This window comes from Pelobates fuscus, chromosome 5 (assembly GCF_036172605.1).
Source record: "Pelobates fuscus isolate aPelFus1 chromosome 5, aPelFus1.pri, whole genome shotgun sequence".
In the NCBI taxonomy this organism is placed as follows: Eukaryota; Metazoa; Chordata; class Amphibia; order Anura; family Pelobatidae; genus Pelobates; species Pelobates fuscus.
This window is the reverse complement of record NC_086321.1, coordinates 74338987-74354048: the sequence shown is the minus strand read 5'-3', so window position 1 is coordinate 74354048 and position 15062 is coordinate 74338987. Positions and strand designations below refer to the sequence as shown.

Sequence of the window (15062 nt, the reverse complement as noted above, 5' to 3'; positions counted from 1 at the left end):
AGACTAAATAATATGCATGGTAACAGTTTGAATGTCTAAAGAGACAAATTATGGAGTCCAGAAGGAGTTTTCATTGCTTCACACACATCTCTGTGTATCGGTTTCACGGGGTTTTAAGGTTTTATTTGAATTTTATTTTCTAAGTAGAGTACATGCGTACTAGCTTCGATGCAGCATGTACATTTGACATTCATAGGACATGGCAATATCATCGTCTTATGTAAAACTCCACCTTCCAGAATTGCTTCTAGGTTTTGGTATTGCAATTGTCTGTGCCCTACAGTTGTGATTGACTATGGGAATCAATGGCCATTTCATTCTGTTGCCATACTCCATTCATCAGTTAGAAATACTTTATCTCGTACATTAAAGTCAATTTCTGTGAAGAATGTGTCAACTTATCTGTAGTGGACTGTCTTTGTTTTGTATATCCAACAACTCACATTGGGAGAACAACATTTTTAGTGTAAACATCTACAATGAGTTTCCATTAATAGGCTTTGCCACAGAAAATTTAAAACCAGACATTTTTGCTATTTATTTTTATCTTCTAGCAGTCACATTTAGCTCAGACCCTGTTTTTCTTTGTCTAGCTATGATTTTGAGCTAAACAGCATCATGTGCCTAAGCATTTCAAGAGACACTGACAGTTAATTGAAGTGGTCTGGGTGCTGTCTACCTTCTGCACCTAGTGCTGCAATGTAAACAGAACTGTCTCAGCCACTGGGGGCGCTTCCAGGATCCAAACGGACATTTGCATGAGGATCTCCAGCGTCAGATTTTCCCCATAGGAAAGCATTTATTAATGCTTTCCTATGGGGAGGTCTAATGCATGCGCACTGCCATTGCTGTGCATGTGCATTAGGTCTCAGTCGGCGGGGGTGGAGCGTGGACGGAACCTGACCCAGCGCCGAGAAGCAACGGCGCTGGATTCAGGTAAGTGACTGAAGCGGTTTTAACCCCTACGGCCCCATGGGAGGGGGGGCGTGAGGGAGAGGAAGACCTATTGACTCTATAGTGCCAGGAAAATGGCTTTGTTTTCCTGGCACCATAGGATCCCTTTAACTTTCCCAGTACATACAAGCATCAGACAAAATCAAAGTACAACAGAATTAGAAAATTATAGAAAGAACAAGAAACGGATAAATGTACTGGTCCACCTACTGTCAAGTATGCAAAATTGATTTATTACATATGTTAAGTGACGTTGCAACTTTATCACAATATGTGTTTTTTAAATTAGTTAAGATTCAACATTATCATCCAATTTCTTACACCCTCATCCTTAGATGAAACTACATAACTGCTGCCCCCATTTGTGATTGTCTGATGGACAGTCTGGTAATGTACCAATGCGTATGCCTAGGAAAGCGATGTATATCCATGTTTTTTTGTAAGGGAGTCTAGCTAAATGTGGGCTTCAAATTTAAAACGTAAGAATGCTGATCATGTCAATGTGGATTTCTTGCATAGCATAGCATTCAAACTTAATACAGTTTTGTATATGCGGTCATTTTTTTAATGTTGCCTTATGGTAAGTGAAAGCTGATGAATATCAAATATATATGCATGTATAAATATTTCAAATAAATATATATATCTGTTTTCTTGATCTAGACAAGAGCTGACAAAACATTTGCATCAGACACATTTGAGGATTCAAAAGAAGTAATTGTAAAGATTTTACAAGAAACAACAAATAACTTTGACGCATCGTTTTCCATCAAAATTACTCCTACAGAATCAAACGTCTCTCTTACAGGATCTTTGGGAATAAACACAAATAGAAGTGAAAGTTTACAAAACCTCAAAACATATTTTAAAAAAACGGTAACACTTTTTAGATATCTTATTATCTTTTCTATGTGTTTTAATAAGTGCTTGATTATGGCATTAATAATAGATAACCACATTTTATCAAATCAGAAATTTTCATTTCATGTTTAAAAATGTTTTTGTGGATGTGTATTTTGAACCTGTTTCCAAAACGTAATGGATTTTTTTTTTTCATAAAACTTGATATTTTCTGCATGTTTCAACCTTTTTGTAAACAGTTGGAAAATACTTTTCATTTGTTTTATTCAATTATTTGCCCTGTGGCACAAGTGAATATTGTGCAAGCTGATGTTCAATTCCAATTTTCAGTGGTTATTGAAATTCAATGAGTAAATTTAGCTGAGATTAAAAAAAAACTGTTTATTAGAATATAAAAAAGCATATTCCATCAGTTGGGCTACTTGGATATCCCATAATAGCATGAGCCTTGGCAAAAGGCCTTACTCAATGTTATATATATATATATATATATATATATATATATATATATATATATATATATATATATAAGGTACCTAGCCTTTAGCTTAATGAAGCAATTTTGTTTTTTTTTTAGATAGCCTTTACCTATTTAACAAGGACAGATTATTTCCTTCTTGTCTACATTCTTCAAAAAGAGTTATCCCCTCTTTTCTGTCCTTGATCCTACATTCATAAAATTAGACTTCCTTCTCTTTCATTTATCTTTTTAAATGATTTAATATTTTTGGATAAACTTTTAAAATGTTTTTTTTTTTTCAAAATATTAAAATTACCAAAAAATATATAATTTATAAAAAGATATATCCATTTATAAAAAAATAACAAAATATGAAAGTATTAAAAAAAATGTTAAAATTATAAATACTTTTAAAAGGTTATTAAAAAATATTAAATCATTTATCCAAAAATATTCGATCGAGGCCATAGTGAAGTGCAATGATCCATTAGCCCTGCTGGTGTTGAGTTTTATAATCAGAGGTACATTCATATTAAATGGACTAGGCTTTTGTATAGAATCCTGTGGTTAACTGATACATTGCTATGTAGATCCCTCCATATGACTTAATCTACATTTAGGACCAACATTCCATTAAAATTAAAGGTTCTTGGCTTTGTTAGACAAAAAAAAACATATAATTAGAAGACAGTAAAAAGTGTTGTATTACTTTAATGTTATTATCTTAATTTTCAGAATAAAACATTCCTGAAAGTGACGGGGAATATACAGTTAGCAACATTTCAGATGAGAACCCGAAATGCCATTTTATCACCGCTTTTCCTTGAGGATCTCAACAGTCTTCCAACTTTTTACGAAAAAGCAGATTATTATTCATTCCTAGAAATGTATGGCACTCATTATACAGTTTCAGGAAGTCTTGGAGGAAAATATAATCTTGTTTATGTATTAGATTCTACCGTTATGAAGGAAAAAGGTATTGTCATTTTCAATTGCTTTAATATCCATTTAGTAGACGAAACTTAAAATAAAGTTGTTTACATATAGTTGTTTCCTACATTTGTTATAAATGCAGAGGTGTATGTGAGATAGGTGGGGGGAGTTAAATGCCATTGAAGTATAATATTGTATTGTATGTGGTGTCTAACTGATAGGTAGAATGAACAATCCCACTTAGTAAGTAAAAGGAGTATAACCATTCTTCCACAGCAAATACTCAAGATCCTATTTTAGCAAATTAGTGGATTTGGGGAGACCCTAAAAGGGATTATGTGTGTTTTATCAAAATCTTGTTTAAGAAGTTACAAATGTTTCAGCAAAACATTACTTAGCAGGGGATGGAAGGTATTCTCTGTTGTGGAGCAAATATTTGGCTAAATGTCTCAAGTGCTACTCATGTATATCAATATCTTGTTCCTTTAAAAACTGGATATTTAAGAGAATATCAAATATTTTATTTGGCTGTAAATTATTTACTATATATTGTATCTTTATTTAATATTTTTTTTTTACAGACATACAAACAGCAGATGTCAAGGATTGCCTTGGATTTAATGTGGGAGTAACTGCAGCCATAGAAGGTGTAGATGTAAAAGGTGGGATAAAGAATGATAAATGTACAAAGAACAATCAATACAGTGAAGGTGAGTGTACATTTATTCTGTTTATGAGAGAGTTCATATTTATTTTCAGAAGTAATGAATCTTTTTTTTATGACACCTGACATTCCCATAAGCCCAGTGATACCAAATATGGGTTTCAGCAGCTTGTAGGTATATTTATAGAATAGCGCAGGGAGGGACAAAGATAGGTAAAAGATTAGTTGGTAATGTAGACACGAGAAAGTTAAAGGATCACTATAGTGCCAGAAAAACAAACTTGGGTCTTTAGTTTCCCCCACCCCTCCACCCCCACCCTCAGGGTCCAACTCCAGCTGGGCTCAAGGGGGCTGAAGGGGTAAAACTTTAACCTTTCTCCAGCTCCCGGCTCCCTCGGCGCTGTAGTAATCTCCTCCCTCTTCTGACGTCAGCGCTGAATTTGCATGCATGGCAAGAGCCGCACGCGCATTCAATCAGTCCATAGGAAAACATTTCTCAATGCTTTCCTATGGACGTCAGTGTCTTCTCACTGTGATTTTCACAGTGAGAAGCGCGGAAGCACCTCTAGCAGCCCATCAATGAGACAGCCACTAGAGGCTGGATTAACCCTAGTGTAAACATAGCCGTTTCTCTGTAACTGCTATGTTTACAGCTGCAGGGTTAACCATTGAGCTGAAGTGGTCTTGGTGCCTATAGTGGTTCTTTAAGAAAGGATGTATGGAAATAAAAGGAAATTGAAGATTTCAATAGGGGCACTTGGGCAGCACCACACCAGTTTTTATATAGGGAAAAATTAATTTTAAGTATTTTAGAAACACTAAGATTATACATGCTATTGCCCTCTCTATTTAGCAGCCACTATTGTCTGATATCACCAGGGGTGGAGTTACTGTGCACACAGGAGAGATAAGCAAGAGTCCATCTTGAAAGTAACATGGAGAGAGCACAGCAGCAGCAGTTCCTGACTCCTGCCAAATCTTAGTGTATAATATTGATAAGGGAATCTTTTAGGCAAACCAATAAGTTTGAATGACTATATGTTCCTGACCAAATTAGAGATGTATAAATTGCGTATACGCAGAAGTAAATTCACACTGACACACAGAGTTCAGATTAGATGAAAGAACTTCAGGAAATTTATTGGCTTCTGTTAAAAAGCGGGCTCGCAGGCCCTTTTAAAGGCAAAATTACATCATTGTAAGAAATCGAGATAGAAGCAAGAAAACATTGTCAATTGGCTCAAGTGCAAAGTGGTTAGTCAAATGCCCTCCTTGTTGGGTGTTACATCTTTATGTCATAGCTGACGTCATGATGAGCTCCTACAGGTTTCGGCTCCATTTTGCTAAACACGAGGGAGCTTACTCAATGGGAGGGGGGCTTGGCAGCTATCCATAATGAGTAGCTGGTACGTTAGTCGTTTCAAGGTTAGTATCCTCAAGGCCTTTTTAGCAATTATACATTCTATTAAGACTATCTGCTACAGTGTTTCATTTAATCAGAAGATTCTAGCATTTTCTGCTGACATGCTGTTTCTACGAACAAAGCAATCTTGTAAAGCTTAAACTATGAGGCCTGAGAACTGAATATGAGAATATAATATTAAAGGGGCCCAGTAAGGAATATAGTTTATAAGGGGCCTAATAATTCTACAACAATATTATCTTTTTTCTCCTCCAATAGCCCTAGTGACTACCCTGAGGGCTGATTAAGCAAGAAAGTTTACGCAAATATATAATTGATATATATATATATATATATATATATGTATATATATATATATATATAAAGCCACAGATGCTCAAGGGTGACAAGTGGAGGGGGCATTTCTGACACATAGCACTGTGCTGTCTGTCACTAATAGTTTCAATAACATACCCACCATCTTCTTTAAAGTGTCCAACCACTCTACAGCTGAGACTTGAGACACTCATTATGTGGTTGGTTGAAGAATTGTGAAGCTTCAAACTGCCGAACTAGGGCTGTGACTCTGAGGACTTGATCTGATTCTGATTTTTATTCTGTTTCAATATGTGATGGTTGTTGCCTCTGTTAACCATGTCAGCTACTTCTTTGCTACATATTACCACTTCAAATTAATTATATTGCCAGTTGTAAAGATAATAAGAAATATATTAATAACCTAATGCTTTAACCATGTGAACTCTGTGTGCTGAGAGCTAATAGTGAGCCAGGAGTAACAGACTTTGTTGGACTCTATCTGTATCTTGTTTCTTTGACCATGAGCACAGAGACATGTGTGGGTATCTCTGTATTGGCTGTGTGGGATACCCCATTGCGCCCAGTTCTGTATGTTATTTCTCTGTATTTTTCTCGGCTCTGTTTGTGGTATTGTTGTCTCTGTATTGTACGCAGCTCTTTGTAATTTATAGATATCCTTATGTTTTGTCCAGCTTGTTTTATTGTATGATAATCTCTGTATTATGCTCAGCTTTCTGTATTGCATGATTATCTCTGTACTGTATAGGGAGGAGTAACATTCTGGGGGAGATGTCTGGCACCCCACCATCTTAAAACTTCACCAGCTGCCACTGACTGGGAGGAAGCACATTCTTCTCTGGTGACTGAGCCCTCTGTTACTCAATCTATCTGGGATCCTATTAGGGTCCTAAAGTGAAAGATTCATTTCAGTAAAACGACATACATTTGGGTTGTGAGAGTCATTTAAAATGATTCACTAAAGTAAGAATTCTAAGGGAATTTAAAGGGAATTTCAACTATAAGACCAAAGTAGCCAAGCTGGTAGCATAGCCGACATAGTGAATTTTTCCAGTTTGGCTATTTTCACCTTGAATTTGAGATTTACTTTGAATGTTCACTATAGTGAATAATCCTGGTAGTGTTGGATGACATTTAACAGGGTTATTCAAAAAACGAAAAATGTTATGCGGATAGACCAAATCTGCTAAAAAAGGCCCAATTCCTATATTTATTTCACCCTGACTAAATTTACAACAATCGGCTGGATGCATTCAGTGTCTGACTGCTACACAAAGTATAAGATTCTGAATGCGTACAGAACACTGATTTTTAAACTAACTAGGGACCAAGTGCATCCAGCAAGATATATATTCACAAATTATCATTCATGCACTTGTGTGCAATAATTGAAAGTACTTACCACATTCATATGCACCTAAGTATGAGAAAGCATATGTCTACACATGTTTTATACATGGAGATATAATAATAATAAAAATGTCATTATAGTACATCTTAACATATGATGGGGGGGGGGTCATATAAAGCTCTTGAAGAAAAAAGGAAAATTAATTAAGCTCTACAAACAATGCTAGCATAAGATGAGATTCTAAAAACATTTTCTCTGAAACACCTAAAGACCCTATAGTGCCAGGAGTTTGTTTTTCTGGCGCTGTAGTGGTCCTTTAAGCAACAGCAACTGCAAAAATTAGAAAGGCTAGTTTTCTTTCATTTTAACCTTTCAGATCTTCAATGGATAGATCCATAATTTGTTGTCCTTAAATGAAATTTCCATACTTAACCCCTTAAGGACACATGATGTGTGTGACATGTCATGATTCCCTTTTATTCCAGAAGTTTGGTCCTTAAGGGGTTAAGGGTACAAAATGATGTACGTATCTACTAAGAAATGAGTCAGCAAAATTAAGAAAGGACTTTTTTAGAAGTTTAGTAAATAGTTTCCTAATTTGGTGCCCTGCATTTATGTGTTGCATGTGATAAAAATTTTAATAAGCCACGTTTTGTTTTTTTAAAGCGATCTTTATATAGTTACTTTTTATTGATTTTCAAGAAAGAGATACATACATATTTTAAACAGTCAACGGTATTGTATTAAATGACATAGTTACATTGGATTATGAGAAATGTTATACAATTCTTATATTTTAAACAGTCAACGGTATTGTATTAAATGACATAGTTACATTGGATTATGAGAAATGTTATACAATTCTTATATGAAATCATACCTGACAGTAGATTTGTAAAATCATTCTTATATATTAAATGTTGCTTGATAAGCAACCAAAATGAAAGAAAGAAAAAGAAAAAAAAAGGAAAAAGAATAAAAAAAAAGGAAAGTTCATTACTGTGATATTTTACCCAAAAAGTATCAAAATGTTCAAGTTTATTTGCCTAATATAAGAGAGGCAATCATGTAACACATTAATCACATTTAATAAATCTAAAACCCCGCCAACCTGGCTTCTTACTTGAATGGGTATAAGGCACTTTTATAAGTCACACCCGACATGGCTTATCCAATAATATTCAACAAATAACAACACCAAAACCAAGCTGACATGCTAATACTTATTACTTGATTACCAACTTTGCTGACCGACCGGGGAGTATTCCTGTTACCTTATTCAAAAGTCTAAATACTAAATACTCATAATTGTTTTAGCATTCCATTCTTTCCAAACCTCCCTCCTAAAATCGTGTGAAGATATGGATTTTCTAGCTGCTACTTCATACCTGCCCACTTGTGAAATATAATTTGTGAGTTCTAACATTACATAGTTACATAGCTTACAAGTTCAGCCTTCCTCACATATGTTTTTGCTATTGATCCAAAATAAGGAAATAAACGCAGTCTGAAGCACTTCCAATTTTGCGTCAAACAAGGAAAAATCCCTTCTTGAACCCAAAATGCAGCTATTACCCCGCTAATTAGAAATTATATCCCTGTATGTTATGTTTTTGGAAAGATTTATATAATTTCTGTTTAAACATCTGTATGGACTCTCTAAAACCACCTCTTCAGGCAGAGAATTCCATATCCTTATTGTAAAAGAAAACCTTTGCCTTAGATGAAATCCTAAATGTGTGACATTGTGTCCTATGTATAGCCCTGTTTATGAATAGATTTCCAGCTAATGGTTTGTACCGGCCCGAATATATTTGTAGAATGTTATCATATCCCCATTTTTTGACCATAGAAAGGGTTTTAGTTTTCAACCAATTTTTAGCTATTAATGATAAGGCAGCCATGAGAATGTGGAACATCAAATATCTAATAGGTTTAGAATACTGGTCTTTAAAAAATACTGATCGACATAGGCTTTTTGACAGGAATCGATTGTACACAGAATTTCTCGAAGTCGGTCAGTTGATGCTCGTTTACAGAAATTAAATCTATCACAACATGATTATTGCACCAAGATCTAATCTGCAAACATAAAAAAAGTGCAGCGCTCGGCAGTGTCTATAATCGTTCCAATTGTGAAGATGTTAACATTTTACCTTCATAATATAACATATGTGAATACAAGATCCCACAACGGTTCCATAACTTATAATCAAAATCAGGTATTAGAACTCATAGTGCCCTCATAGGTGTAACTAGAGAGATAGGGGACAACTGCACAATGCATGCTATTGCAGTAGGTAATGCATTAATAAAATGTGGTCTGTGTAATGGTGTCAGCCACATTATATCTGAATTGGGCATTCCGTGTGTCCAATGTTTTTCAATTGTCACCCACTGTGGCAGATGTTGTTGTTAAGGGGAAGACACTAAACTATTCAAGAGTGCCGCTTTATAATGCAAACGTATGTTTGGAAGGCTCCTACCGCCTTTTTCAATGGGAATATATAGTGTAGTCAGTGCAATCCTAGACCTTTTGCCTTTCCAAACAAAGGAGTTTAGACTTTGTTAAATTAAGTGAAAATAAGTTTGTGGAATAATAATGGGAACTGTTCGAAATAAAAAATGGACATTTTTGTAATATGATCATTTTGACCGTGCCTATTCATCCAGACAAAGATATAAATTTGTTATGCCAATTATGTTATAATATTTCTTTACTAAGTTTCACATCGTTTTTGGTAAGGAAGCTGTACTCCCCCAAAAAAGTCAGGTGGTCAGTTCTCCATTCATATTTATATTGATTTTTATTAACAAAGTTAAATTTAACTTTGTTAAAAAAGTGAACTTTAAAGCAACCGTTTAGTAGATAGCTCCCTAATGGTACCTTGATGTGAGATTACCATTTTAAGGATACCAAAATTAGAAAGCTGTCTGCCAAACAGTTGAAAGTTCAAAATGAAGGGGCAAAATAGCCCTTTTCCTAAGTTTGATGTTTTGGTTGATCAATAGAGAAGTTCCCATATTTGCTATGCATATGAAAATAAATGGATACCAATACTTGTGAATTTTCAAACTTCATCCAAATTTAGATGAAATTTGTTTGCTGAATGAAACAAATACAAATGTGTAGCGCAGGGGTGCCCAAATGGTAGATCCCAGACGTTGTAGAATTACAACTCTCATGATAATTTGCATGCCTTTATCAAAGCATCATGGAAGCTGCTGTTTGAAAACATCTGGGGATGTGCCTTTTGGGCACCCCTGGTCTAGTGGGTGTGGGTGGCTGAATGGGGTGTCACTTTTAATTATAGAACTAAATGTATTAATTCTGATTAGAACACCTTTTTATAAAGAGTACACTCGTGAAGAATATTGTCCACTCTTTACTAATTTGCTTTGGTATTTATTTATTTTTTATTTAGTTTTCTATATTTTATTTTAAAATCTCCTTAAAAAATACAACATAAATTTTAAATGTTCTTTATTGCAACCCTTTTGCAGACAACCCAATAAAATCAGCTGTGATTGAGGAAGTCATTCCTTTTGTTGAAGGAGGAACTGTAATTCAAGCAACAGCCCTGAATGAAAAGCTGTCTAAGAGTTATAAAGATATGGATGTGGACGACTATGTAAAATGGTCTGGAACTATAGTAGATGCACCAGTCATTATAAAATCCAAGGTACAATTTTAAATATTTTTTGCACATTCCAAGAAAATACAGACCATAGATATGATAGTCAGTTTCAATAAAAATTATTTTCTGATTATCTATGAAATAGTGCAAGATAAAAACTTTTCATACTCCAATAGTTTCTATACAGGATAAACAAAAAAGTGAAAAATAAACAAAATTGCTTTTTACCATAAGATAAATGGTAATATTTTTTTATAATATATAACAAAATTGCTTTTTACCATAAGATAAATGGTAATATTTTTTTATAATAATAATAATTATTGCTTTCTGTAGCGGAGCGCTAGTTTAACATAGGTTTTCCTCAGCTGGTATTCCAACAGCTACTCAGGAACAAGCAGGATATTATAAGAAGCACAGCATAAGTAGTAAATAAATCCACGAATCTCCCATTGCCCTTCCCAATAACTGGACGACACTCGGTATCAGGAGCAGAACTAATTTTTAATGCCACGCACTCTGTTTTTATGCAATTCTAACATGCAAGGGAGACGCCCACAGAAAATTAGGAATTATCCAATCACTAGCTGGTTACAGTACACATATTCCCTCCCCTCAGCCTGAGAGAACTTAATTATCTGTACATTTTAAACACACATTTTCCCCCAAATCTTAGATGTACCCCAAAACTATAACCTACACCCATAAATCACATATCCCCTGATATCCCTGATCTGGGTGAGCAACATACTGAAAAATCACCCACATCAGTTCAGGGGTTCATGAACTTCCTGGAGGTCTTAGTTTTACCAACCACACACGAGGTGTATGCCCAAAATAGTTCCACATGAAAGGTCTGTGCAGTCGGTCTTTGTTTTGACTAGTCAAAACATACGAAATCCCAGGGTTAATGAGTTTGTGACTTAGTTCGGCATAATCCCCTCGTTCGTATACTGATTCTCAGAAACTACCGATTTGTTTGGTTGGATTTTCACGAACTTCCATGAGGAATGTTTTAACGGTGTTCGTGCCTTCGAGTGTCCGATTTGGGTTCCAGACACTCGACGACCAAACACCGCTGGTGTCATTCGTATGCCAAGATGGCCGCCGCCACGTGTTCGTCTATACGAACAACGGCTACCCTGAAGTTTACAAAGGGATTCGGGCATTTGCGGTTAAGTAGGTATGCTGAAGATTAATGGGATCAATTGGTGCCACACTCCACTCCTGGGTGGCCGGGTTGTTCGGTACTTTGTTCGTTTTGACGAACCATATAGGTGAATCCAATATAACTGATCTTAATACCGAACAAATAGCCGAAATAACATAGGAACACAGTGTTACATTAGATCGATACAAGTTAACAGAATATACATACACACACAGCGGTATGGACAGCCTCTAGTACCAAAACGGGATACTGACCTATAGCCCATTTCACTACACTTCCCATGCATAAATATTTTTTTTAATGCATTATGTAATTGCCCTGATACTTATCAGATTAATCATGTTGTCTGAATTTTCATAATGTATTTACTGTTAGGAATGGGGGTACATTGTACCACTGTTATTTATTTTGTTTGCTCACTATGATTTTTATGTTACCAGACATCTCCAATTTACACTCTAATTCCACCTGATCTGAAAGATGCCTACACAAAGTCAAAGAACTTGGAACGAGCCATTGAAGATTACCTTGAGGAAAACAGTGTGTGCAAATGCCAGCCTTGTCAAAATGGTGGCACAGTAATTGTGTTAGATGGCGAATGTGTTTGTAAATGCCAAAGACATTATACCGGAGTGGCATGCCAGACAGCAAAATCTGATATTTTACCTAGTAAGTAATTTGCAACCATTTTATTGTATATTAATGTGTACAGGTTGTATGTTTATTTATACATAGCACATGCATGGTACTCCCTGCCCACTCCCAATATAACATTTGATGCACTGCCTTTTTGACACAAAACTCTGAGATTCTTTTCACTCCAAACTGCAATTCGGGCGGACTCTGATTGGGTGATCGGCAGAGCAGGGGTAAGGATTTCTGGCTACACAGGCACAGATGCATTTTGCTGCCACCCCTAACCAACAAAAAATGTTACTTTGTGTTTCTTATTCCCTTTTTTGAATGTTGACCCCCTTTAGTGTACCGTATGCAACATTTTTCTCCTTTGTGTGTTTTACATCCCCTTGTGTGTTACTTTTACATCCCCTTGTGTGTCTCTTACTGGCTTTTAGCCACTCTGTGTGTCTCTTACTCCCATCAGCCCTTTTGTGTGTCTCTTGCTTACTCCCAGTCACTTTGCGTGTCTTTTACTCCCACTGGCACAATTGTATGTCTCTTTCTCCCCCGAATTCCTTTGTGTGTCTTTTTCTCCCCTTATCCCCTTTGTGTGTCTCTTTCTCTCCACAGCCCCTTCGTGTGTTCCTTTCTCATCCCCAGCCACTTTGTGTGTCCCTTTCTCCCCCCCACGTACCATATATGTCTCTTTCTCTCTGACCCTACATCCCTTTGTAGATTCTTCCTCAGCTTACATCTATTTTGTAGCGTGGCCATGTGGACTGATGAAGAGGATCTTCTGTATTCTCTACCCGGTCTGACAGGAAGCTGTTTGTTGCTCATAACGAGCAGCTTCCTATTAAAATAGACAGAGGATACAGAAGATCTCTTACTAGGGTCTGCACAGTCATACTACATGAAGTGATTGGCAGGAGGGGGAGTACTGTGTATTCCTCTCCCGAGTGTCACCCGGAAGTTGCGGCTCCCGGGCCAGTGCACCGTAAGGGGGTTACATGTGTAGCTTTATGGTTACGCTGGCACTGGTGATCAGGGGTTCAGATTTCAGAGCCACAACATTATTATTATTATTTTATTATTTATATAGTGCCAGCAAATTCTGTAGCTGCCAATTGGATGCCAGAACATTAGGGAAACCAATTCACCCTGTAGTGTGTAGTGTAGTGTGACTCACTATTTTTAAGTGTGGAAAAAAAATGGTGTTATACCATCAGCTGCTACCAACTGTGTCCACAGAGGTAGGAGGCGCTGTAAGCAAAGCTGGGAGAAACCACTACACTGAAAGGCATTTGAAAAAATGGGGAGCAGCTGCAGTATGAGTAATTTAATTTGAAAACGTCTTGAAAAAAAAAAAGTGAATGGGCAATTGATAACCCATTCATCAGTTCAACTTTTCTATTTTTTTATAAAATCCCCTTTTTATTCAATTAAATGACTTTTGCTTTTGCTTTAAAAAAAATAAATAAAAAAAATGGAAGGGCTGTCTCTGAAGCTTAAAACAGGAACGTTTTTCCTGCTGTTCTGGCTGTTCAAATAGCTTTCCAGTTTTTTGGGGGGGGTACTGAAATTTGTCAGAGCTAATTTTCTAGACCCACAGTTTTTTGAGTTCCATAAGAATACAAATGGTACAGACATGGATACAAATGTAATCCACCACAGGCCAACAAACGTACCAACTTCTAGATGTGTCTTTTGACCTTCTGTAAAAGTACAACCATCTATATTTTTATTTCAGAGCAACCTAGTGGACGATATAAAAAGTTTAAAAACTCACACAAATGTGTGTTGTTGGAAATATATCATTTTTATTTAGAGTTTGTGTTGGTAAGATAGTCACATCTACACTAGATGAATACAGATCCAAATTCACACTAAAATTGCCAATCTTTCATTTATTTACTCTTTATCAGTTCACATGCTAAAACGGTTGTGTTTCATGCAATATTTCACTGTGGTCCTTTTTTTTTGTGTGTGAAATGCAATAATTTGTTTCCACAGAATCAAACCCTCAGGTGGATGGGAGATGGAGTTGTTGGTCTCCTTCATCTTGCAAAAATGGAGAAATAACTCTAACACGTCAATGCAATAACCCTGCTCCGCAACATGGGGGTCAATCATGCCATGGAGATAACAGAAAATCCGTGCCATGTTGATTAACATGAATTTCTGTCTATAAGCCAGCTTCAAGGGACAGAGCACTAAGTATGTGACTAAGAACATAAAACATTGCAAGGATTAAGAAAATGAACAGCAAAATAATTGACTACATCTTGTCAATAAACTTAACATCTTAAATTGCAACCTCTCAAAATTCAGAATAAAAGAAAATAAATGAAATATTGTTTTTGACTTGTGAAATAAAGACCATATCTGGGACAATTAGTGATGAAGACAGAAATAATCCATATCTGGGACAATTAGTGGTGAAGGCAGAGCAAGCATCCTATCATTGAGCAGATTATGTATATCATGAGGCGCTCATAATGTAGCAGATGCTTCTCGGTAACACAATCATTGAACATGGCTTGCCTTAGTTACGTTCCTAAAATTGAACACATTTGTTATTTATTTATTTTTTTCATTCTGTATCCAGAATAGGTTAAGTAAGACTTATCTTATGTAGGTACTTGCATTCCACCATGGAAGGGACATTTTAAAA

The 15062-nt window shown here is 35.9% G+C and overlaps 1 protein-coding gene across 1 annotated transcript in view; it reads left to right on the top strand.

Moving 5' to 3' along the window:
- The window catches only part of C9 (complement C9), a 38428-nt gene extending 23713 nt beyond the window's left edge, over positions 1 to 14715 (top strand). Inside the window, exons 6-11 of the mRNA XM_063453996.1 lie at positions 1618 to 1830; positions 3011 to 3251; positions 3790 to 3918; positions 10466 to 10644; positions 12211 to 12439; positions 14402 to 14715. Coding sequence (XP_063310066.1) covers positions 1618 to 1830; positions 3011 to 3251; positions 3790 to 3918; positions 10466 to 10644; positions 12211 to 12439; positions 14402 to 14556 — 1146 coding nt within the window. The 3' untranslated portion in view covers positions 14557 to 14715. The remainder of the gene's footprint in view (positions 1 to 1617; positions 1831 to 3010; positions 3252 to 3789; positions 3919 to 10465; positions 10645 to 12210; positions 12440 to 14401) is intronic.
- Positions 14716 to 15062: the final 347 nt, after the last annotated feature.